The sequence below is a fragment of the Scyliorhinus canicula genome, chromosome 5 (genome assembly GCF_902713615.1).
Source record: "Scyliorhinus canicula chromosome 5, sScyCan1.1, whole genome shotgun sequence".
Taxonomy (NCBI): domain Eukaryota; kingdom Metazoa; phylum Chordata; class Chondrichthyes; order Carcharhiniformes; family Scyliorhinidae; genus Scyliorhinus; species Scyliorhinus canicula.
The window spans coordinates 229,377,943-229,404,273 of NC_052150.1; the positions used below are offsets into that span (position 1 = coordinate 229,377,943).

The 26,331-nt window shown below is 50.6% G+C and overlaps 1 protein-coding gene across 1 annotated transcript in view; it reads left to right on the forward strand.

The window, feature by feature from the left end:
• The window catches only part of LOC119966654 (repressor of RNA polymerase III transcription MAF1 homolog), a 65,296-nt gene extending 42,239 nt beyond the window's left edge, over positions 1-23,057 (forward strand). The window contains 5 exon segments of the mRNA XM_038798710.1: positions 1,325-1,446; positions 10,649-10,698; positions 10,701-10,767; positions 14,221-14,343; positions 18,785-23,057. Of these exon segments, the coding sequence (XP_038654638.1) occupies positions 1,325-1,446; positions 10,649-10,698; positions 10,701-10,767; positions 14,221-14,343; positions 18,785-18,806 (384 nt within the window). The 3' untranslated portion in view covers positions 18,807-23,057.
• Positions 23,058-26,331: the final 3,274 nt, after the last annotated feature.

Genomic DNA, 26,331 nt, shown 5'->3' on the forward strand with positions numbered 1-26,331 from the left:
AGTAACAGGAAATGCCACCCAAAGAATTTGACAAGTCACTGGCTGCAAACTGGCCCAGACAGGCAGAGTCAATGGCACTGACGTCTGCATCAGCCTTGTGTGGTCAGACACTGTACTGCAGTGAGAATTTACCCAGAGAGAAAACAAAAAACGGTCAGGCAATCTTTGGAATCATTTTTGGGGACCTTTTGGCGACCCATTCTACACCATCCCATGACCCATATGCAGGTCGCGAACCCCACTTTGAAAATCATTAATCTAGATGCGACAGAAGATAGTCACTTACTCGCTCTTTAGCAAATAGTAACAACAACTTACATAGTCAAATATCCCAATGTGCTTTGCAGGTGCATTTCCAAACATTTGACAGTCGCACAGATATTGGGACGGGAGGGAGGGAGGAGATGGAGTTCTAATAAAAGCAAAATACTGCAGATCTTGGAAATCTGAAATTAAAAACAGGAAGTGCTGGAAATATTCAGCTGGTCTGGCAGAGCCCAATGTTACTACTTCAGAGCCGATTCCAAAGAAGTCATAGACCTGCAACATTAACTCTTTTTCTCTCACCAACATTTTGCAGTATTTTGCTTTTATTAAAGTGTACGGTGAAGTTGGTGGTGACGGAACGGGTGGGTGAAGTTGGTGGTGACGGAACAGTTTGCGTCAGGAACAGAAGACAGACATTTATTTATTTTGGGTGGCACAGTGGTTAGCACTGTTGCTTCACAGCTCCAGAGTCCCAGGTTTGATCCCCACTTGGGTCACTGTCTGTGTGGAGTCTGCACGTTCTCCCTGTGTCTGCGTGGGTTTCCTCCCACAAGTCCCGAAAGACATACTTGTTGGGTGAATTGGACATTCTGAATTCTCCCTCAAGTGAAACTGAACAGGTGCCGGAATGTGGCGACTAGGATGTGGATGTGGCTTTGGTCTAGGAGAAGGGAGGGAAGTGATCAGAATGTGAGCTGAGGAGAAGGGAGGGAAGTGATCAGGATGTGGGCTGAGGAGGAGGGAGGGAAGTGGGCTGAGAAGGGAGGGAAGTGATCAGGATGTGGTCTAGGAGGGAGGGAAGTGATCAGGATGTGGTCTAGGAGAAGGGAGGGAAGTGATCAGATGGAAGTGTATGAGCTGCTCCACTTGTTGGAGATGAGGGTTGTGAAATGGGTGCGATAATGGTTTGGAGTAAATAAAATAAGCTGTGGTTATCTTTGCACATCCTGGAATCCAGAACAGTTTGACAGGTGAGTGCAGGACCCTTGTGGTGAAGACTAAACCCATTGTTTGCTCTGTCCATTCAGTGTTCAGTGATTATCTTTATTTTGTTCAGGTGGTGAATGCTGTGAACACCAGCCTGTTTTCTGCTGTTGGAGAGGAGTTTAACACACTGAAGCCTCAGCTTTGGGATGCTGTTGATGAAGAGATCTGTCTGTCAGAGTGTGACATCTACAGGTAACTTGAAAACGATTAATTTAACATTTCCCAATCTATCACCAATTAAATAATACTCTGCCATTCTGTTTCTCTGTCCAAATTGGATATCTTCACATTCATCACGTTAAACCTGGACATTTGGTGATCGTTCTGAGATGAATAGGTAAAGCACATTTGGTATGTAGCTACTGGGAAAGATGTGATCCGTCTAGTCATGGGACGAGAGACGGACTGTGCACTTCTCCCATTTCCATCCTAACAGTTAGTTGAACATTGCAGCTGAATTAGGGAAAGGAGACTTCCGGTTGCGGCTATGCGGAGCTAAGCTGCACGTTCGGCAGCTCCTGCTAAATAGGACTTTGGGGCTCTTTTCAGGGCCCCCAACGGAACTTCTTCGATGAATCCCGACGTGGGAAGGGGTCTGGAGTAGATCCCTAGGGTCCTATGGTCCGGACCAGGAGTGGGATGAGCAGTAAAACGGTGGAAGCGCCCCCCTGGAAAAGCAGGGGAAGAGAAACAAAATGGTGGCCGGCGGAGCCCTCGAGGAGCTGAGGCAGTGGGCGCAGGAGCAGCAGGAGACTCTGCTGCGCTGCTTCCAGGAGCTTAAGGTGGAGCTGCTGGAGTCGCTGAAGGCTACCACCAGAGAGCTGATGGAGACTCGGACAGCTCAGGGGGCCGCGATCCGGGAGCTGCAGCAGCAGGCCTCTGCAAGGGAGGATGAGGCCGTGGCCGTCGCGGGGAAGGTGGAGATGCACGAGGCGCTCCATTAAAAAGTGGCAGGAGCGGTTCGAGGAGCTGGACAACCGGTCGAGGCGGAAGAATTTGCGGATCCTGGGCCTCGCGCGGGGGGGGGGGGGGGGGGGGGGGGGGGGGGGGCGGACCTGGCGGCCTATGTGGTCATTATGCTGAATTCGTTGATGGGAGCTGGGTCCCTCCAGGGGCCCCTGGAGTTGGAGGGGGCCCACAGAATTCTGGCTAGGAGGCCCAAGCCGAACGAGCCGCCGCGGGCGGTGTTGGTGCGGTTTCACCAGTTCGTTGATCGAGAGTGCGTGCTCCGGTGGGCCAAGAGAGCGGAGCAGCAAGTGGGAGAACACGGAGGTGCGGATCTACCAGGACTGGAGTGCGGAGGTGGCTAAGCGGAGGGCCGGGTTCAACCGAACGAAGGCGGTGCTCCACAGACGGAGCGTGAAGTTTGGCATGTTGCAGTCGGCGCGTCTGTGGGTCACCTACAAGGACCGGCACCATTATTTGAGTCTCCGGAGGAGGCGTGGGCCTTTGTGTAGGCTGAGAAACTGGACTCAAACTGAGGGCCAAAGATGGGGGTTTTTGTATGATAATGTAATGGTGTTTAATTTTGGTCTGGAGGGGGGGGTAGGTTCTCTGTTTAATGCAAGATGTGTGTTGGCTTTAGGGTGGGTGGGGCGATGTCGTTATGTCTTTTTGTATGGGTCTGGTGGACGGGTTCGGGCTGGGAGGTAAACTGGGAGTCCGGGGAGCTGGTGTTGGGGACTGGCAATGGGAGTTGCCCTAGAGGAGGCGGGGTTGGGCAGGGCGGAAGCACGGGCTTTTCTCTGGTTTCTCACGCTGTAGGATGGTGGGGTCGGGGCTGAGAAGTGTGGGCCTTTGCTGGCTGTTATTTTCCCGTGCAAGAGTGGGGAGGGAGGAGGGCCTGCTGATGGGCACGAAGGAGGAGGAGTAGTCCCATGTGGGGAGGAGTCGGAGGTATGGTCCGGGGGGGGAGGGGAGAAAGAGGGGTAACCGGGTTGCTGCTGAAATGGCCAGGAAGGAGCTGGAGTATTGGGGGGGGGGGGGGGGGGGGGGGGGGGGGGTGGTGGAGTTAGTTGCTGCCGTGGGGGACGCTGGACAGTGGTGGGCAGGGGATGGGTTATGGCTACTCGACAGGGGAGGGGGCAGGGAGCCCTCTGATCCGGCTGATAACCTGGAATGTGAGGGGGCTGAACGGGCCGGTCAAACAGGCCTGGGTGTTTGCGCACTTAAGGGGCTGAAGGCAGATGTGGCCATGCTCCAAGAGACTCACCTGAAAGTGGCGGACCAGATTCGGCTGAGGAAGGGATGGGTGGGCCAAGTATTTTCATTCGGGGCTGGATGAGAAGAATCGGGTGGGAAAGAGGGTGTCGTTTGAGGCGTTGAGGGTGGTGGCTGACAGTGGCGGGAGGTATGTGATGGTGAGTGGTAAGCTGCAGGGGGAGCGGGTGTTGGTGAATGTTTACGCCCCAAATTGGGACGATGCAGGGTTTATGCGGCACATGTTGGGCCGCTTTCCGGACCTGGAGGTGGGGGGCCTGATCATGGGTGGGGGGGGGGGGGGGGGGACTTCAACATGGTGCTGGAGGGGGGGGGGGGGGGGGACGGGACTTCAACATGGTGCTGGAGGGGGGGGGGGGGGGGGGACTTCAACATGGTGATGGGGGGGGGGGGGGGGGGACACGGGACTTCAACATGGTGCTGGAGGGGGGGGGACGGGACTTCAACATGGTGCTGGAGGGGGGGGGGACGGGACTTCAACATGGTGCTGGAGGGGGGGGGGACTTCAACCATGGTGCTGGAGGGGGGGGGGGGGCACTTCAAGCCTGGTGCTGGAGGGGGGGGGGGGGGCACTTCAACATGGTGCTGGAGGGGGGGGGGGACACTCAACATGGTGCTGGAGGGGGGGGGACACTTCAACATGGTGCTGGAGGGGGGGGGGGGGGAGACTTCAACATGGTGCTGGAGGGGGGGGGGACGGGACGACTTCAACATGGTGCTGGAGGGGGGGGGGGGACGGGACGACTTCAACACGGTGCTGGAGGGGGGGGGGGGACGGGACGACCTTCAACGGTGCTGGAGGGGGGGGGACGGGTACGATCCTTCAACACGGTGCTGGAGGGGGGGGGGCGACTTCAACACGGTGCTAGGGGGGGGGGGGGACTTCAACACGGTGCTGGAGGGGGGGGGGGGGACTTCAACACGGTGCTGGAGGGGGGGGGACGGGACGACTTCAACCCGGGGCTGGAGGGGGGGGGGAACTTCAACACGGTGCTAGGGGGGGGGGGGGACTTCAACACGGTGCTGGAGGGGGGGGGGGGGACTTCAACACTGGTGCTGGAGGGGGGGGGGGGGGACTTCAACACGGTGCTGGGGGGGGGGGGGGGACGACTTCAACGCGGTGCGGGGGGGGGGGGGGGGGGACTTCAACACGGTGCTGGAGGGGGGGGACGACGGACTTCAACACGGTGCTGGGGGGGGGGGGACGGACTTCAACACGGTGCTGGGGGGGGGGGGGACGGACTTCAACACGGTGCTGGGGGGGGGGGGACTTCAACACGGTGCTGGGGGGGGGGGCGGACTTCAACACGGTGCTGGAGGGGGGGGGGGACTTCAACACGGTGCTGGAGGGGGGGGGGACTTCAACACGGTGCTGGAGGGGGGGGGGACTTCAACACGGTGCTGGAGGGGGGGGGGACTTCAACACGGTGCTGGAGGGGGGGGGGGGACTTCAACACGGTGCTGGAGGGGGGGGGGGGACTTCAACACGGTGCGGGGGGGGGGGGGGGGACTTCAACACGGTGCTGGAGGGGGGGGGGACTTCAACACGGTGCTGGAGGGGGGGGGACTTCAACACGGTGCTGGGGGGGGGGGACTTCAACACGGTGCTGGGGGGGGGGGACTTCAACACGGTGCTGGAGGGGGGGGGGACTTCAACACGATGCTGGAGGGGGGGGGGGGGAGGGGACGACTTAACACGGTGCTGGGGGGGGGGGGGGGGGACTGGACGATTCAACACGGTGCTGGAGGGGGGGGGGGACGACTTCAACACGGTGCTGGAGGGGGGGGGGGACTTCAACACGGTGCTGGGGGGGGGGACTTCAACACGGTGCTGGGGGGGGGGGACTTCAACACGGTGCTGGGGGGGGGGGACTTCAACACGGTGCTGGGGGGGGGGGACGACTTCAACACGGTGCTGGAGGGGGGGGGGGGGACTTCAACACGGTGCTGGAGGGGGGGGGACTTCAACACGATGCTGGGGGGGGGGGGACGGGACGACTTCAACACGGTGTTGGGGGGGGGGGGGGGCTGGACGACTTCAACACGGTGTGGAGGGGGGGGGGGCGGACTTCAACACGGTGCTGGAGGGGGGGGGGGGACTCAACACGGTGCTGGATGGAGGGGGGGGGGGGACTTCAACACGGTGCTGGAGGGGGGGGGGACTTCCACACGGTGCTGGGGGGGGGGGGACTTCAACACGGTGATGGGGGGGGGGGGACTTTCAAACGGTGCTGGGGGGGGGGGGGGACTTCAACACGGTGCTGGGGGGGGGGGACTTCAACACGGGCTGGAGGGGGGGGGGACTTCAACACGGTGCTGGAGGGGGGGGGGACTTCAACACGATGCTGGAGGGGGGGGGGACTTCAACACGATGCTGGGGGGGGGGGGACGGACGACTTCAACACGGTGGGGGGGGGGGGGGGGAACGGCGACTTCAACACGGTGCTGGAGGGGGGGGGGGGACTGGACGACTTCAACACGGTGCTGGAGGGGGGGGGGGCGACTTCAACACGGTGCTGGAGGGGGGGGGGGCGGAACTTCAACACGGTGTGGAGGGGGGGGGGGACTTCAACACGGTGCTGGGGGGGGGGGGGACTTCAACACGGGGCTGGGGGGGGGGGGCTTCAACACGGTGCTGGGGGGGGGGGACGACTTCAACACGGTGCTGGAGGGGGGGGGGACTTCAACACGGTGCTGGAGGGGGGGGGGGACTTCAACACGGTGCTGGAGGGGGGGGGGACTCAACACGATGCTGGGGGGGGGGGGACGGGACGACTTCAACACGGTGCTGGGGGGGGGGGGACTGGACGATTCAACACGGGCTGGGGGGGGGGGGGCGACTTCAACACGGTGCTGGAGGGGGGGGGGGCGACTTCAACACGGTGCTGGAGGGGGGGGGGGGACTTCAACACGGTGCTGGATCCCCCATTGGATCGATCCAAGTCCGGACGGGTAGGAGGCCAGCGGTGGCTAAGGTGTTGAAGAGATTTATGGATCAGATGGGAGGGGTGATCCCTGGAGGTTTGCGAGGCCAAGGGGCCAGGGAGTACTCGTTTTTTCTCCCATGTTCATGAGGCTTATTCGAGGATTTATTTTTGTTTTGTCCTGAGCAGGGGGCTGGTTTCGAGGGTGGAGGATGTTGAATACTCTGCCATTGCCATTTCGGATCATGCCCTGCCCTGGATGGACCTCGGGCTGGGGGAGGAGAGGACCAGCGTCCGCTCTGGCGCTTGGAGGTGGGGCTGCTGGGAGACGAGGAGGTGGCGGGAGGGTTCAGGGTGTGTAATGAGAGGTACCTTGAGGCCAACGATAATGGGGAGGTCCTAGTGGGGACGGTCTGGGAGGCATGAAGGCGGTGTGATTTAGAGGGGTAGTTGATTTCCATTCCGAACCCATAGGGAGAGGGGGGGAGCAGAGGGAGAGATTGATGGGGGAGATGGTGAGGATGCTAGGAGTATGCGGAGGCTCCGGAGGAGGGATTGCTGGGCGAGAGGCGTAGCCTTCAGGCCAGGTTTGACCTATTGACTACCAGAAAGGCGGAAGCTCAGTGGAGGAAAGCACAGGGGGCAGTATATGAATATGGGGAGAAGGCGAGCAGGATGCTGGCACGCGAGCTCCGAAAGCGAGACGCGGCCAGGGAGATTTTGGGAGTGACGGATAGAGTTGGGAAGGTGGTGCGGAGGGGGGTAGACGTTAATGTGGTCTTTAGGGACTTTTATGGGGAACTGTACTGGTCTGAACCCCCGGTGGATGGGGGGGGGGGAGATGGGGCGCTGCTTGGACAAGCTGCGATTTCCGAGGGTGGAGGAGGGGCAGGTGGAGGGACTGGGGGCGCCGCTTGAGCTGGAGGAGCATGCAGTCGGGGAAGGCGCCGGGGCCGGATGGGTTTCCGGCCAAATTTTATAAAAGGTATGCGGGCCCCCTGTTGGTCCGGACCTTTAACGAGGCAAGGGGGGGGGGGGGGGGGGGGGGGCTTTGCCCCCAACTATGTCACGGGCACTGATTTCCTTGATCCTGAAGCGGGACAAGGACCCTCTGCAGTGTGGGTCATATAGGCCAATCTCGCTGCTAAATGTAGACGCCAAGCTGCTGTCAAAGATCTTAGTCACAAGAATAGAGGATTGTGTGCTGGGGGTCATTCACGAGGACCAGACTGGGTTTGTGAAGGGAAGGCAGTTGAATACTAACGTACGAAGGCTCCTCAACGTTATTATGATGCTGGCTGTGGAAGGGAGGCGGAGATAGTTGTGGCATTAGATGCGGAGAAGGCCTTTGATAGGGTTGAGTGGGGGTATCTGTGGGAGGTGTTGGAAAGGTTTGGGTTTGGGGAAGGGTTTGTCCGTTGGGTGAGGTTGCTCTATGCGGCCCCGATGGCGAGTGTAGCCACGAATAGGAGGAGGTCGGAGTACTTTCGGCTGTACCGGGGGACGAGACAGGGGTGTCCCCTGTCCCCCTTGCTCTTTGCGTTGGCAATTGAGCCCCTGGCCATGGCGTTGAGGGAGTCAGGGAACTGGAGGGGCCTGGTACGGGGTGGGGAGGAGCATAGTGTCGCTTTATGCGGATGACCTGTTGCTGTATGTGGCGGACCCGGTGGGGGGGATGCCAGAGGTGCTGAGGATTCTCAGCGAATTTGGGGGCTTCTCTGGGTATAAGCTCAACCTGGGCAAGAGCGAGTTGTTTGTGGTGCACCCGGGGGATCAGGAGGAGGGGATTGGTAGGCTCCCACTGAAGCAGGCAGGGAAGAGCTTCAGGTACCTAGGAGTCCAGGTGGCTGGGAGCTGGGGGGGGCCTGCAAGCTCAACCTCTAGGTTGGTGGAGCAGATGGAGGAGGAGTTCAAAACGTGGGATATGTTACCGTTGTCACTGGCGGGCAGGGTGCAGTCCGTCAAGATGACGGTGCTCCGAGATTTTGTTCCTGTTCCAGTGCCTTCCCATCCTTATCCCGAAGGCCTTTTTTAGGAGAGTTAACAGGAGTATTACGGGATTTGTGTGGGCGCATGGGACTCCGAGGGCGAGAAGGCTACTCTTGGAACGGGGCAGGGATGGGGGGGGGCTGGCGCTGCCCAACCTCTGTGGGTACTATTGGGCTGCCAATGCAGCGATGGTGCGTAAGTGGGTAATGGACGGGGAAGGGGCAGCATGGAAGAGGATGGAGATGGCGTCCTGTGTGGGCACGAGCCTGGAGGCGCTGGTAACGGCGCCGTTGCCGCTCCCTCCAACGAGGTATACCACGAGCCCGGTGGTGGCGGCTACCCTCAAAATTTGGGGGCAATGGAGACGGCATAGGGGAGAAGTGGGGGGCTCGATGGAGGCCCCAATACGGGGGAACCATCGGTTTGTTCGAGGGAGCATTGATGGCGGATTTTCTGGGCTGGCACAGGGTAGGGGTTAGGAGGTTGAGGGACCTGTTTGTGGAGGGGAGGTTCGCGGGCTTGGGAGAGTTAGAGGGGAAGTTTGGGCTCCCCCCAGAGAACATATTTCGGTACATGCAGGTTAGGGAGTTTGCCACGCGGCAGGTGCAGGGGTTCCCCTTGTTGCCCCCACGTGGGGTACGGGACAGGGTGCTCTCGGGGGGTGTGGGTTGGAGGAAGGAGGATTTCGGACATATACCGGGTAATGCAGGAGGTAGACGAGGCCTCGGTGGAGGAACTGAAGGGTAAATGGGAAGAGGAGCTGGGTGAGGAGATTGAGGAGGGGACGTGGGCGGATGCCCTGGAGAGTGAATTCCTTCTCTTCCTGTGCGAGGCTTAGCCTCATACAGTTCAAGGTGCTGCACATGGCCCACATGACTGGGACGAGGATGAGTAGGTTTTTCGGGGGCGGAAGAAGGGTGTGCTAGGTGCTCGGGGAGCCCAGCGAACACGCCCATATGTTTTGGGCATGCCCAGCCTGGGGGAGTTTTGGAAGGGGGTAGCAAGGACGTGTCGAGGGTGGTGGGATCCAGGGTCAAGCCAGGCTGGGGACTTGCAATTTCTGGGGTTGCAGTGGAGCCGGGAGTGCAGGAGGCGAAAGAGGCCGGTGTTCTGGCCTTTGCAGCCCTAGTAGCCCGGCGGAGGATCTTGCTCCAATGGAAGGATGCGAGGCCCCCAAGCGTGGAGGCCTGGATCAATGATATGGCAGGGTTCATCAAATTGGGAAGGTGAAATTTGCCCTGAGGGGATCAGTACAGGGGTTCTTTAGGTGGTGGCAGCCTTTCCTGGACTTCCTGGTGGAACGGTAGGGAAATAGGCCGACAGCAGCAGCAACCGGGGGGGGGGGGGGGGGGGTTTGTTTCGGTGGGAGGGAGAATTGTGTACATGGGTTTGTTGGATGTGGCGGGTGTTATCTCTTTCCTTTTTGTTGTTTTTTTTTTTTTGTTTTTGTAGTTGCTTTTGTAGTTGGGTGGTTGTTCTTGGGTTTTTACCATGGTTGTTTTGTTTATATTTTGTGAAAATCTTAATAAAAATTTTTTTTTTTTTAAATTGGGGAAAGGAAAAGGTTAGAATTTCTGTTCTTTGTGCAAATGCAGAATCAGTTTTAAGGCCTGTGACTTTAATACCCTCAAGTTAAGGAAGCTGCAAATAGTAACCAGGTGGCTGGGCAGTATTTTGTTTTAGCTGTCCAAGAATATTCCTCTCGGGTATGGCCAAGATGAACAACAAAGCATGTTTAAAACTGTTGCCCTTCTACAAGAGGGTGTGGTGTCAATTTTGATGGTGGTGATGTTTGGACTGAACTGCTTGGAGATAACAGGCTGATTTTTGTATCTGAAAATTTGGATAAAAAGTGTTTACTGGAGGAATTAATTAATGAAGAGACTTTCTATTTTCCACACATCGGAACGCGCCAGGTGGATCTCTCTGGTCCTCCTGCGCGGCCCCCACCCCCCCCCCCCCCCACCCCCCCCCCCCCCCCCCCCCCCCCCCACCTCCCCCCCCCCCCCCCCCAGCACAGGGTAGATAGTCAATGTTACTGCATCCTAATAAAGTCACTGTCTCCCGGAGAGCATTTAATGTTGTAATATGTATATCTGTATATGTAGATTGTGTGTGAGACATCTCTAAACTACAAGATGTTATGACCTGTCTTGCTGTCGTGACTTTGAGCAAGGCACTTGATCATCAGAACGGACATTTCTTTTTATGCATGTCAGTTTTTTAAGTGATTTTAATTGTGTGGAATCACTTTGTTTCAGCTACAATCCAGATCTGGACTCTGACCCCTATGGCGAGGAGGGCAGCCTTTGGTCTTTAACTATTTCTTCTACAACAAGAAACTGAAAAGGATTGTGTTCTTCACATGCCGTTCGGTCAGGTGAGATTTACCTTTTAATGTTGCCATGGTTGTGCTCTCCTTCATGTAATCAGTATGGCTTGTTTGGAAAAGTGTCTCTTTCATTACTCTTGGGAGTGTGCATTTCAATTCGATAATTAAACAGCAAGCTAAATTACTTATTAATCACTTCCCTGAATTAATGCATCATCACAGTCTCGCACACAAACCTACAGATTGTGCATATTTACAGATTACCGATACTTCAGTCTCTGACTTACAACTTTAATGTGGAGTTGACCCTGTGAAGGACTTCACCATACCTCATCATCCAAAATGGGACCCAACTAGCCCTCTCATTTCGCCCTCTCCTCACTCAATGGAGCTGACTCTGCTGAGAGGATATGGCTGCATATGACCAAAATAGTGCCCTCATCAGACCTGGCCAAAGACAAAATCCTCTTCAACGGGAAAGAGGGTGGTGCTAAAGGGAAAGGAGGGAAAAGCCTTGAGCAAAAAACAATCATAAATCTGTAAAGACTGGAACCAGGCAGTTTCTCTGCAAGCTCCCCTCCACAACTGTCAGACCTCCCCCTCCACAAACAGGTCTCCCAACCCTTCACCTCCCATGACTTAAATGTCAAGTCCAAACCCGCTGGCAGGAAAAGATGGTTATTGCAGATCGGCATTAGCGAAGACTGGGAACAGAGCTTAAAATGGTGCGTAAACTGCTTCCAGATTCTCAGGGTGGACTCCACCACTGGATTCAGGGAAGATCTTGCCAGGGCCCGCCGCTGCCTCCCCAGCTGCTTCTCTCTTTTACCCGAGAATGAAAATTGCTTATTGTCACAAGTAGGCTTCAATTAAGTTACTGTGAAAAGCCCCTAGTCGCCACATTCTGGCGTCTGTTTGGGGCGGCTGGTATGGGTAGACCCAAGAGCTATATATAATTCCTTCTTGAAATTACACAATGTTTTGGCCTCCACTATTTTCTGTGGTAGTGAATTCCACAGATTCACCACTCTGGGTGAAGAAATTTCTCCTCACCTCAGTCCCAAAAGTTTTACCCCTTATCCTCAAACTATGACCCCTGGTTCTGGGCTCCCCCACCATCGGGAACGTTCTTTCTGAATCTACCCTGTCTAATCCTGTTAGAATTTTGTGAGTTTCTATGAGATCCCCTCTCACTCTTCTAAACTCCAATGAATATAATCCTAACTGATTTAGTCTCTCCTCCTATGACAGTCCTGCCATCCCAGCAATCAGCCTGGTAAACCTTCTCTGCCCTCCCTCCATAGCAAGAACATCCTTCCTCAGATAAGGACACCAAAACTACACACAATACTCCAGGTGTGGCCTCACCAATGCCCTATAGAACTGCAGCAAAACATCTCTATTCCAATACTCAAATCCTCTCGCTATGAAGGCCAACATGCCATTGGCCACCTTTACTGCCTGCTGTACCTGCGTGCTTACTTTCAGCGACTGATGCACGAGGACACAAAGGTCTCGCTCCGTATCCACCTCTCTCAATTTACACCCGTTCAAATAATAATCTGCCTTCCTATTTTGCTACCGAAGTGGATAACCTCACATTTATCCACATTGTACTGCATCTGCCGTGCATGTGCCCACTCACTCAGCCTGTCCAAATCCCGCAGAAGCATCTCCGCATCCTCACAGCTCTCCCTTCCACCTCTTGGAGATGATACATTGGGTTCCCTTGTCCAAATATTCATTTTTTAAAAAGTGTTTATTTTATAGGAGTACTCGATTCTTTTTTTTTCCAATTAAGGACAATTTATCATAGTCAATCCACCTTCCCTGCACATCTTTTGCATTGTGGGGGTGAGACCAACGCAGACATGGGAGAATGTTCAAACCCCAGTGTCCCGCGACCTGGATCGAACCCGGATCCTTGGTGCAGTGAGGTAGCAGTGCGAACCACTATGCCACCATGCTGCCCCTCACTTGTCCAAACCATTCATATATAATGTGAACAGTTGGGGTCCTAGCACAGATCCCTTCGGTACCACACTAGTCACTGCCTGCAAACTGGAAAAAGACCCATCTGCTGCTCTTGTCCTTCTAGATGGTAGTGGTTGTGGGTTTGGAAGGTGCCGCTTAAGGAACCCAAGTTCCTGCAGTGCATCTTGTAGATGGTGTGCACAGCTGCTACTGTCTCGCTGGCGGAGGGAGTGAACGTTTGAGGATAGGGTGCCAATCTAGTGAGCTGCTTTGTCCTGGATCGTGTTGAGCTTGTTGTGGTTGCACTCCTCATCCAGTCAAGTGGAGTGTGTTCCATCACACTGACTTGTGGCTTGTAGATGGTGGACAGGCTTTGGGGAGTCTGGAGATATGTTACTTACCTCCTACCTTTTAACCACAGTATTTATATGACCAGTTCAGTTTCTGGTCAATGGTAAACACCCAGGATGTTAGTGGGGGGTTTGGTGATGCTGATGGGGTGAATATTGCCATATTTAATTTGGTATTCACTGGCGATGCCCAGATGCAAGAAGCCATATGGTTTGCAGCCTTGTGTCCAATTTTTAAAATTATTGACTCTTAATATGCATGTGCTGGGTGTGATGACTTTGTGCTGACCAGTACCAAGTCTGACATTAATGAGAGAGGCAGAATTATACAAAAGTGGCCATCACTTTATCACAACTGCAAGGGCTGGGTGTCTAGGAGCAATCTGCAACCTGTGCAGACCCTTCCTGTCTTTATCATCTGTTTGTGTGCAAATTGATATCAAAGCTTAAGTTTTTCAACCCCATGGGCTTGAAGCACTAATCCAAAAGGTCCAAACCTTTCTGAACTGGGAATAAATAGAGGATGTTAATGCTTTGGGGCAACACGGTGGCATAAAGGGTAGCACAGCTACCTCATGTGCCGAGGTCCCTGGCTCTGGGTCACTGTCTGTGTGGAGTTCGCACATTCTCCCCATGTTTGCGTGGGTTTCGCCCCCACAACCCAAAGATGTGCAGGGTAGGTGAATTGGCCTCGCTAAATTGCCCTTTAATTGCAAAAAAACTGAATTGGGTACTCTAATTTTTATTTAAAAAGAGACTGCTTTGAATTACACGCAACACGTTGCACACTAGTAAAGGATTGCATTTTTGTAAGATCACATGCAGTCATTCGTTAACTTTGTGCCCCCCCCCCCCCCCCCCAAAAAAAAAATCTCAGTTGCAATAGTTTTGAGCATCCCTGTACTAGGATAACCAATAACATGATCGACGTTTGGAAGATGGGAGAGTGAAGTACCTCAGACCAGTCTCATACCCACAATGTGCTTCTGTTGCTCTAACATTACAGGGAATGAAGCTGATTTAGAACTGTAGCAGTTGCAACAGGATTACTTCACTAACTTGAAGCTCATCTTGTTAAATTCCTGCTACTTTGAGCTGAAAGGCTAGTCCTGGTTAAGACTTTATGGGGCTTTGAGACCACGTATTCCATCTAACTTTATTTTTCCTTGATTTTCAGTGGGTATTTGTACAGTCAGGGCACTGAGATCAGCAACAACTTTGACATGGATCTAGAAGATGAAGTCCTCTTTAGTCAGGATGAAGATGAAGATGAAGAAGCGGAAGCTATAGAAGAGACCAGGTTTGTCGAATCGAGATATATGACCGGCAGCTGATCCAGTATGTCCTAATTTTACCATTGCTGAACATTGCAATTACCCTTCGCACACTCAGCACACATCTTCCTGCAAGCTCTGCTTTCCAGAAGGCAGTAGGGACCTTGCTAACTTCCCTCCCCTGACCTAGCCTGGTGATGGTCATACTGATATATCCTCTCTTGAGTTCGCTAACTAAACCCAGGCCAACAGTCAACACTGTATCCTGCTGACCGTGGCCAGTGTGAGCTTTGAGAAATATGGAAACGAAACATTTATGGCGTAGAAGGAACTATTGGTCATGTCTCTGCCAGTCGAAAGAACTATCCATCCCAACCCTACCTCTTGCTCCATAACTCTGTTGGTCACAGCATGTAAGTGCAAATTAAATATTAAATGGCATGAGGGTGTGTACCATCCACTACATAGAACAAACAGTGCAGAAGGAGGCCATTTGGCCCATCGAGTCTGCACCGACCCACTTTAGCCCTCACTTCCACCCTATCCCCATAATCCAATAACTCTTCCTGACCTTTTTTTTTTGGGACACTTGAGGGCAATTTTAGTATGGTCAATCCACCTAACCTGCACGTCTTTGGACTGTGGGAGAAAACCGGAGGAAACGCACGGGGAGAACATGCAGACTCCGCACACAGTGACTCAGCGGGGAATCGAACCTGGGACCCTGGTGCTGTGAAGCCACAGTGATAGACACTTGTGCTACTGTGCTGCCCCCACAGTGCTCCTGTTTAGGCAATAATTTCCAGGCCCCCACCTCTCTGGGTAGGAAACATACTCCAGCTCCCCTCTAATCTTCCAATTACTTTCGATCTATGTCCCCCTAGTTATTGACCCCCTCACTGCCGAAGGTGTTTTGTTCCTCCCAGCTGCTCTATCAAGGTCACTCTTAATCCGATAAGTAAGAAGTCTTATAACACCAGGTTAAAAGACCAACAGGTTTGTTTGGAAACGTGAGCTTTCGGAGCACAGCTCCTTCATCAGCTCCACTTCGAAAGCTTGTGATTTCAAACAAACCTGTTGAACTTTAACCTGGTGTTGTAAGACTTCTTACTGTGCCCACCCCAGTCCAACGCCGGCATCTCCATCATTTAATTCGTTAAGTTGAGGGGAGAAGAGAATACGAAAGTAAGACTGGCAAAGAGATTGAGAATAGGATAGAATGGTCACAACCGGTCCACAGCAGGCACTATATTTCCTCTCTCGTGCGCGCGCTCTTTCTGACCGTGCCGTCGTTTGAGGCGCAGAATTGTATGTGAGCCCACTAATGTACAAATGGTGTTGCCACTACGTGCGCCTGTGTTTCCTTGATGCTGTTTTTGAGGAGGTGGAGCATCGCGATTCGGCATCACACGCCTGTCCCAATTTCTGTGTCTGGAGCTGTTCTCTGCCCGATCGCAAGCCCCGATTTCGGCCTCTGCTAATGGAGCTCTATTATGTAGTTATTTAAAAATTTTTTTTTAAGAGTACCCAATTGTATTTTTCCAATTTAACATGGCCTAACCTGCACATCTTTGGGTTGTGGGGTGATAGACACGGAGAATTTGAGCCCCATATCTAAGGGGTAGATGTTGGAAAGGGTCCAGAGGAGGTTCACAAGAATGATCCCTGGAATGAAGAGCTTGTCGTATGAGGAACGGTTGAGGGCTCTAGGTCTGTACTCATTGGAGTTTAGAAGGATGAGGGGGGATCTTATTGAAACTTGCAGGATACTGCGAGGCCTGGATAGAGTGGACGTGGAGAGGATGTTTCCACTTGTAGGAAAAACTAGAACCAGAGGACACAATCTCTGACTAAAGGGACGACCCTTTAAAACAGAGATGAGGAGGGATTTCTTGGTGGTGAATCTGTGGAACTCTTTGCCGCAGAAGGCTGTGGAGGCCAATTCACTGAGTGTCTTTAAGACCGAGATAGATAGGTTCTTGTTTAATAAGGGGATCAGGGGTTATGGGGAGAAGGCAGGAGAATGGGGATGAGAAAATATCAGCCATGATTGAATGGCGAGCAGACCCGATGGGCCGAGTGGCCTAATTCTGCTCCTATGTCTTATGGTCTTAATGTGCAAACTCCACACAGACAGTGACCCGAGGCTGGGATCGAACCTGGGTCCTCAGCGCTGTAGGCAGCAGTGCTAACTACTGGGCCACCCCATGTATTTTCTTTTCATGTACGGAATGAACTCTTGAGCTGCACGGAGAACAATACCTTTCACTGTACCTCGGTACACGTGACAATAAACAAATGCAGTCTCGTTAGCAAGGTGCTGAAAAATCTATCCTGATAGTAAGGGGGGTATGGCAGTGAGGTTGCTATAAATAGCCTGCAACAGGACAGATGTAGTTTTAATACAGAAGTGCGAGGCGAGTCATTTTAGCAGAAAGGATAGGGAGGCAATATCGACTAAATGATTTGGTATCTATAAACCGAGGAATTGCAACCTTATTCCCTGAACTTTCATCTTCTCGTTACTTTTCCATCTTCCACGGGAACATAATCGGAAACAACAGCATTAGTTTTCACATGTCAGCTGATACCCAGTTGTACCTCACCACCATCTCTCTCAACTCTTCCATTGCACAGGGAAGCAGTAGTACAATGGCATTGTCACGACTAGTAATCCGGAGACCTGGGTTCAAATCCCACCATGGCAGATGGTGAAATTTTAATTCCATAAAAATCTGGAATTTAAAAATTCAGGTGGCTTATCTGACATCCAGTACTGGCTGAGCAGAAATATCCTTCAGTTCAATATTGGAAAAACTGGTCCCGGCCCTAAACTCCATCCCTGCAGACTGACTCCAACCCTCCCTAAAGACAGTCGAGTTTAAGCCATGATCACATCCTTGGTGGCATATTTGGGGCAGCACGGTAACATAGTGGGTAGCATTGTTGATTCACAGCTCCAGGGTCCCAGGTTTGATTCCCGGCTTGGGTCACTGTCTGTGTGAAGTCTGTACATTCTCCCAGTGTCTGCGTGGGTTCCCTCCGGGTGCTCCGGTTTCTTCCCACAAATCCCAAAAGATGTGCTGTTAGGTAATTTGGACATTCTGAATTCTCCCTCTGTGTACCCAAACAGGTGCCGGAGTGTGGCGACTAGGGGCTTTTCACAGTAACTTCATTGCGGTGTTAATGTCAGCCTACTTACAGTAAAGATTATTAAAAATTATTAATTAAATATTTAATCCTGCGATGATCTTAAACTTCTATTTGTGTAACATGTGGCTTGGTATTCTGGTTCACAATGTTCCTATGAAACACTTTGGTGTTTTATTCTGTTAAAGGTACTACGTTTTGTTGAAATTACAGTCAGTACATTTCAGGGAAGGATATGATAGTCAACTCGAGAAGCTGAGGTACTAGAGGGGCGTAGGGTGTCCTCTGTGGGCCAAGGAGGTTAGGGGAGACTTGGGAGATGAACAGGAATATGACTGGTTTGGACAAAAAGACCTGCTTCTATTAGCTGTGGACAGGAGGTATCTGGAAGAATTATTTTACAAATTAATAATGGCTTTGAGCTCACTGTCCATGAGGATGGTGGAAGGAATTGGATAGACATTGAGGGCAATAAACTTGTTGGCTATGGGGATAGATCAGGAAAATGAGATTGACTGGGTCTACAAAGAGCCGGAATAACTCTATGGTTGTTCTGATCCTTTTAAAGAATCCCTACAGTGCAGAAGGAGGCCGTTCAGCCCATCACGACTGCACTGACCTTCCAAAAGAGGCCCACTCCCTACCCTACCCCTGTAACACCACCTAACCAGCACATCTTTGGACTGTGGGAGAAAACTCGTACAGATACTGGAAGAACAAACCTAGTCACCCCAAGGCTAGAATTGGACCTGGGTCCCTGGCACTGAGGCAGCAGTGCTAACCACTGCTGCCCCTCGCCTTAATTAAATTCCACACCTCCTGCTGCCAGCTCCGAGTTTAACCGTTCCTTTTTCTAAGGCATTGTGGTTCTGTTTCTAGCAGATGGTTAGGTTGCCTGCTTCATGTACAGTATAATCTGTCATTAGGTCTATGACCATCTTTGCTGGTCTGTGCTAAATAAGTTGACCTTGATAGAGGTGGGAGCAGTAGCTCCACAGTTGGGAGTGTGCTGGTACTTGGGAGAAACCTCAGATTGGGGTAGGTTTTGTGCTTCAGATCATGACCCACTGACCCTTCAAAAGTCAATGTCCAGTGAGAACTGGACAGGGCTCTACCATCTCCATTCTAATGAAGCCTGTCAACTTGCCTCTTGTATAAGATGCAGGAACAAACACATTTGTACATCTGCACCTCCGCAAGGAGTCAGCACCTTCCAAGATAGGGGAGGTAATTATTAAGGGAAAGAGTATTGGGGATTATTTTTCTTTTTTGAACAATGTTGATTTAATATGCATGAACATTTTTTTTTCTTCTCAGGTACCAGGCAGTGTGTGTCTAAGTAGTGAGCACATCATCCATTCTTCATCTCGCTTCCTATAACCTCCAGCCTGCAGTTGTGTGAAGCTGAAAGACCAACACTCTCCTCATTTTTAATCTCAGGCATTTAAACTTTTTTTTTGACTTTGGTGCACACCTGTTAGCCGACTCCTAGTTCTGAGAGATTGCACCAAGAACTACTATCAGGAGGCCTCTGGTTTTAAAATGGCTGCCTCCAGTCCTTTGACCCAGGATTACCCAAGTGGATGTACCTGTTATTTTGCCTCCATTGCTGACATTCATCTCTTATTACATTATGTTGTGCAGCATGTTTAGGAAGCCAAGTGAACAAGCTCTTGTCTTCTGCAAGCAGAAAGTATGAACACATCAGTGTATTCCATGGATCAGGGTCAGCTTTGCACTTGCGAGATCTCTGCCGTTGTCAAGGATCTGACTTTTTTTGCGGACACAACGGAATTCTGAAAATCAGTGCACCATCAACCTCCTGGCGACTGGCACAGAGCATCCCTTCCCTGAGCAGCTGGCAATCCGTGCTGCTGGATTTTAGCTGGTGTATAGATGGCTGATTGCAACAGACTGGATCGGGCTTCACACCCCAAGGATAACTGATTAATCTTCACCTTGTTTTGCTTTGAGTAGTTACGCTCTCTGCTCCCATGTGAAGCTCCTTTTGCCCTCCCTTGCTCCATTTTGAAGGGAGACGGTAAAACCTTTCTGATGGCTTTTCCTTATTCAGCAAGCTCAGTGATTTACCTGTGCCACCGTTCTGGTTCCAACTTGGAGCCTGTGACATGGCCCAACCCTCCATCCTGTGAAGCCCTTTTTTTTTCCTCCGTTAATTTTTTGGTTTATAAAAAAAATAAAAATAAACATTGTTGTGTAAACCTAAATCCATTTTGCGTATATTGCTGATGTGTATATTTTTAAAATTTTTCTGAAACTTGGTTTTGGAGTTGCAGTTGGGGGCTGGACTGTGCAACCTGTATTGAAGCTCGACCTCTCAATTCCAGGGATGAGGGACTGTTGTCTCTGGTGTGTGTATGTCAATTGGCCAACCACTTCAAAATTAACTCATTTTCCACTTTTTTTTTGTTCCCTGATGTGGATCTTGCTATACCCATGGTGTTTTACCGTTGTCTGTTGTATCACACCTTCAGGATGCAACAATTCCAGGTCCTTGTAGCTTTCCCAGTATCCTGGCTGTATTGTTTTGTAATTTGCTTGCAGTCCATTTGACTGGGTATAATGTAACCGTCAACTGACTATACTATTCAAATACAGTGAGGGTGAGGTTTCAGACAGAACAAGAGAAAATGCGCTATCTAAATGTGAAATCTTCTATTGTTCTGGATGGAGGCAACAGAAGTAGGAGAGACTTTGTAGTATTTAGTTTCCCTTTCACCATTGGGAGATGCAATGTTTGGTTAGTCTAGATTTAAATAGAAGCTTGCTTGCTCTCTATATACTTCCTATCTGAAATGGTATGCCATATTTGAGTATTCCTTTTCAGCAAACCGATTGATGTATCAGACAAACACCAATTGGAATGGGTCATACAGCCTGTTGAACCTGCTCTGTCATTGACTTGATTCTGGTTTGATCTTAATGAAAATTGTCTATCTCAGCTTTGAATATACTCATCAATGAAGCATCCACAATCCTCGGAAAAAATTCACCATTAGCCCCCAGTTGGTGGGTGGAGCAGGTGACGACAGCTATCTGGGTGGGAGTCAGATTGCATCTCTCATGGTATATCTCAGTATACTTGTAATGTCTCATTGCACAGAGAACCAATTGGGTATTCACAAGTTTACTCAACTCGGCCCGTATCCGAATAGGGTCAGAAAATATACCTGGCCGATTGCTTTCATTTACCAGCCAGTGAATAATGTGAGATTACTATTAATGACTTGATGGTTCTCTGCTCTCTCCTTTTTCCCCCCTCTATGCTGTTTCACTTGTCTGAGGATATGTTGGGATAAGAGAGCTGGGACGTTTGCACGCCAGGTACAGCGCTGATGCACAAAACCAACTTCAGCTTTTTGTCACTGATTTTGAAACTTTGCACTTTTCATTTTGTATGTCAGGTTCATCAAATGTATATTTCCACAGGAGTGTTGTGATCCTGGGTGCTCTGTTAATAGAACCGTGGACTCTTTGAGGCAGCATCTTCACACGAAGTGTCAGAGTTGGGCTTGTTTAATATATTTTTTTAATTAATCACCAGCATCATTGAACATGTCCATTATGGCATCTCTCCATTGGGGCAAAGGAAGCGAGGACTAGATGCAGCACATGTGTTTGATTAATCTTCACGAGCGCCTCTGGTGTTTGCAAACATCAATGTTCAGCCCCTCCTTGAATTAGCAATGGGGAAAGCTGTATTTGATTTTTCTGAACTAATTTTCTGATGAGACTACGTTTGTAAACCAAAGGCATATTGGTTGTGGTGCTTGTGATTTTTATTTTTGAGTATATGGAGGTTCATTCACTAGATCAAGAGCCAGGGCTAGGCCATAGGCATTTCTGAATAATCCATCTAGTTTACCGTCGACCATCCTGATAGTTATATGACACAATGATGGAGTCACTCACGAGCCAGAGCAGTCAGTCTCTATCAATGAATCTGCAACAGACCCAGACATGGGACAAGGAAAACCCATCACCCTACAGTCGCCACACTACCCGAGTGGGCAGTGAACCAGCGGTTGCAAGAAATAAAGTTCTGCCCCATTATTCTCTTGGGAAATACTGGGTACTTGCTGTATTATTGCACCATCTTAACATGTTTTTGTTTTGAAAGTCGAAGAACTTTGACCTGATTAGCAGGTTATCTGATGCACTGATTTTAAGAGTTCTGCTGCCTCATTCTGGAAGGGTGAATGTAAACTTTCAGCTGTTCCACTTGCCTTGAAAAATCTCCTTTTCTCTACTTTCCACCATCAAAGGGGTGATTTGGTCGGTAAACTCTGTTCTGACCTTTGGTCAGGGGTGGGGGAAGGGTCTACAGGTTGAGAGGTAAGAAAGCTCTTTGGCTCAATTTGATTGAATTCTTTCCGAAAGCGAACCCATCTCTGGTAGCTAATTTCCAATGTGAATCCAGCATCGAGAGCTGTGCCATTGCCCCTTGCAATCTGTTCTAGGTGTTGCCGATCGATCCACCCATTTAAGGCATGCATTGGGCCAAAATTATCTATTAATTTCCAGCACACTGCAGTGTGTTGCACTCAGCTGGTTCTAGCAAAGACTAGCATACAGGCTTTATATTTGCAAGGGAAAAGCAATTCATTAGTGGTGAAAGATGGGGGATAAGCCTCCGTCTCTTACAAATATTAATGTACTTCCATATCAACATGTGCAATGGGAACAAGCAGAGGAAAATTTGGGTCCTTTTTTGGGGAAAACATCTGAATTCAAGGATGAGCCTCCTACGATAATTCCCCCCCATTACCGAAACATACTGCTTTATGCAAGCCTATGCCGATTGCAACTCTGCCTGTCTCTGAAAACCAGTGACTACCTTCTTGACCATTGTTGGTGACAGAAGGGGGCATGTGGCAACCAGTTTTGTGGTGACCTGGCCAGTACTGAAACAACTGACTGAATCATCAGCTCTACCACTGTCTTTACCACTTTCAGAGAAGGTACGTTAGCTCCAGTGCAGCCAGCATCATCGAATCAGTGGGCTTTAGATGTACAGTTAAAGACATTCATGTAAACTGAGAACTTTAGAATTGTGAAACTTTCCACTGACAGGATGGTTGGTAACCATAAAACAAATGAATAATGACCTATAAAGCTGGGAGTGGAGGTTGGTGTTGCAATCTGGATTTCATTGCCTGTGGTGGAAGCAGATTCAATACTTTTTCAAAGGAAATTGGTCCCTCCTTAAAAAGGAAACATTTGTAGGGTAGTGGGATCAGTAATATCTTTTGAGCTGTACAGGCTTGATGGTCCGAACAGTCCCCTTCTGTTCCCCAATCCCATAGCATGGGCTCAAAGCAGAGTCTGACTCTTGCTCTGAATCTCATCGTCTTTGACAGACGGTGACCACCGATGCACCAACTCCTGATTAAGGATGGAACATTGATTCAGTTTCTTTATTGCACTGATTATTTAAGGGCTGTGTCACTTCATGCATACGACTTTTAAAAACAATTTATATATCTTGTGTTTAGTGTGAACTTTCCATGTTTTACTCTGGTCTTAATACCTTTTCACAACAAATAAAACCTGCTTTGCTTGCCAAAAATGGAATGGTGGCATTTTTGTTTAAAAGAACCTACTGGATTCTTTAATTTATTAATACAAGTATTCAGTAGACCAGCCAGCAGTTCTAACTTTGACAAAACGGCAGGTAGGTCGAGTTAGTAGAATTTGGGAAGAACGTCGAAGCTTTAGAAAAAGTGTAGAGGTGATTGATCGGGGTATTTGGGACGAGGGACTAGAGGAAACAATGCTCTCCTTGGAGCAGAGAAGATTAAGCGTTCATAGAGGTGTCCACAATCTGAGTTCTGATAGAGTATATAGGACGTGGACTTGGGAACAAGGTATCTTTTGAACTCTGACCAGTGGATGAGATCAAAGAGTTAATCCTGTGGATCAGTCTACCCTCGTTCTTAAAATAATTCACATAGTTGAACTGCGTGAGTGGGAACTTTGGCTCCATTAGGTTGCTGTTTGGCACCCGGAGGAAGCCCACGTTCTCCCTGTGCGTGGGTTTCCTCTGGGAGCGCTCGTTTCCTCCTACAAGTCCCGAAAGACGTGCTGTTAGATGAATTGGAGATTCTGAATTCTCCAAACAGGTGCCGGAATGCGGCGACTAGGGGCTTTTCACAGTAGCTTCATTGCAGTGGTAATGTAAGCCTACTTGTGATACTAATAGAGATTATTCTTATCTGAAATAACGAAACATGAGCCAAGCCGAGAGTTTAGTCCTCGTTCATTTTGGGCAGCGAATCTTTGGCAGAGGACGTGGGAGTGATTGCAGCTCAGATTTACCAGAATAATAGTGGAGTATCTTTTACAATCTCTGGGTGTCGTGAAGCACTTGCCATCAAGTAATTTTGAACTGTCCCCATTGTTTTATTATAGGAAACATTACTGCTAATTAGACTTGGCACAGCAAGGTCCCACAAGTTGCAATGAAACTGATGACCAGATAAACTGTTTGAGGTGTTAGTTGAGGGTTAGCTTGTCGTTAGGCACTGCCAACTTTTATGACAAAAGAATAATGACAACTTTTACGAGGCTTGTTCCCATAATTTATCACCACCTCCTGTTCACTGCTTGCTGAGGAAGCCTGCATCTAAAAATATTTTACCTCGCATCAGAAGTATTTAATTGGCTGTAATGGAGGAAATGATCCCACCAGCAGCCGAGATAGTTAACCAGATAATCCTGCAGTACTCCTTTTAGTACTGACCCTCTAACAGTGCAGCACTCCCTCAGTACTGACCCTCTGACAGTGCAGCACTCCCTCAGTACTGACCCTCTGACAGTGCAGCACTCCCTCAGTACTGACCCTCTGACAGTGCGGCACTCCCTCAGTACTGACCCTCTGACAGTGCGGCACTCCCTCAGTACTGATACTCCAATACTACTGTGCTCTTAGTAGTGTGCCATGATATGGAGATGCCAGGGTTGGATTGGGGTGAGCACAGTAAGAAGTCTCAACACCAGGATAAAGTCCCAACAGGTTTGTTTCAAATCACTAGCTTTCGGAGCACTGCTCCTGGAAGTTGTAAGACTTCTTACTGTGCTCACCTAGTCCAATGCCGGCATCCCCACATCATGGCTGCCATCGACACCGTACACTGCCAGCTCAAAGTCGGGAGGATCTCCAAGAAGATCACGCATATAGACAACCTGATCTTCTGAGGAAGGAGCAGTGCTCCGAAAGCTAGGGATTATGCAACAACCCTGTTGGACTTTAACCTGGTGTTGTAAGACTTCTTAGTATTGAGCCTCCAACAATTCAGAGTTCACTCATTACTGACCCTGTGAAAAAGCTAATGCTTAGAGTGCGCTGTTTAAAAGGGCAGCAAAAAAAGGTATAGAATCACTTTTAGTGGAGATAAGTCAGAACAGGATGTTTTTATGCGTACATTCTTAAATTAAACAGAAACTGAGGATAAATAAATTGTCTTAAATGGTGAACCTTACTCTAAACTGTGTCCCTGGTTCTTGTCTTCGTCAAAAGTGGAACCCTCCCCCTGGAATCCACTCTGTCAAATCCCCTCAGCATCTTATTCTAATGAGGGCATTGGGAGACCACACCGAGTGAGATGAGAAGTGAGGTTTATTTACAAGAGCGATACGTACATGACCCGGTAGATCCCGACTGGGTTTTCCTCTGGTCGGTGGCTTACAGGCCAACCTTTCATGCAGCGATGAGATACTGTTCCACTAGGGGTCCCACCCTGTAGGTCCCATATGGGTGGCAGGGCAGCACAGTGGTAAGCACTATTATTCCTCCACTCCAGGGTTCCAGGATCGATTCCCTGCTTGGGTCACTGTCTGTGTGGGGTCTGCACATTCTCCCCGTGTCTGCGTGAGGCCCTCTGGGTGCTCCGATTTCCTCCCACAAGTCCTGAAAGACGTGCTGTTAGATGAATTGGAGATTCTGAATTCTCCCTCGGGTGTACCCAAACAGGTGCCGGAATGTGGCGACTCGGGGATTTTCACAGTACCTTCATTCCAGTGTTAATGTAAGCCCACTTCTGAAACTTATAAAGATTATTATATGGGTCATTACACTTGCATGTTTCAACAAGGTCTCCCTCTCAATTCTCTAAACCTCAATGGATACAGGCCCGACTTGCCTTTCGTCTAAGATACCCTTTCAGAGCAGGATTGAAGAGTGGGTTCAACCTTCTCTGACATCGGAATGTTGTGTTGTTCACCCCGGGTGTGGGTGTGTGAGGGGCTGTTCACAGACACACTGCACACTGTACACATTGAACACTGAACATGAACACTGTACACTGCACACTGAACATGAACACTGTACACTGCACACACTGAACATGAACACTGCGCACATTGAACACTGTACACTGCACACACTGAACATGAACACTGTACACTGCACACACTGAACATGAACACTGTACACTGCACACACTGAACATGAACACTGTACACTGCACACACTGAACATGAACACTGTACACTGCACACACTGAACATGAACACTGTACACTGCACACACTGAACATGAACACTGTACACTGCACACACTGAACATGAACACTGTACACTGCACACACTGAACATGAACACTGTACACTGCACACACTGAACATGAACACTGTACACTGCACACACTGAACATGAACACTGTACACACTGAACACTGCACATTGAACACTCCCCGCCCTGGCCGCCCGGCCCCCTGAGGAATTGAGCGGGAGGCCCCAGTCTCCCCGCCCTGGCCGCCCGGCCCCCTGAGGAATTGAGCGGGAGGCCCCAGTCTCCCCGCCCGGCCCCTGAGGAATTGAGCGGGAGGCCCCAGTCTCTCCGCC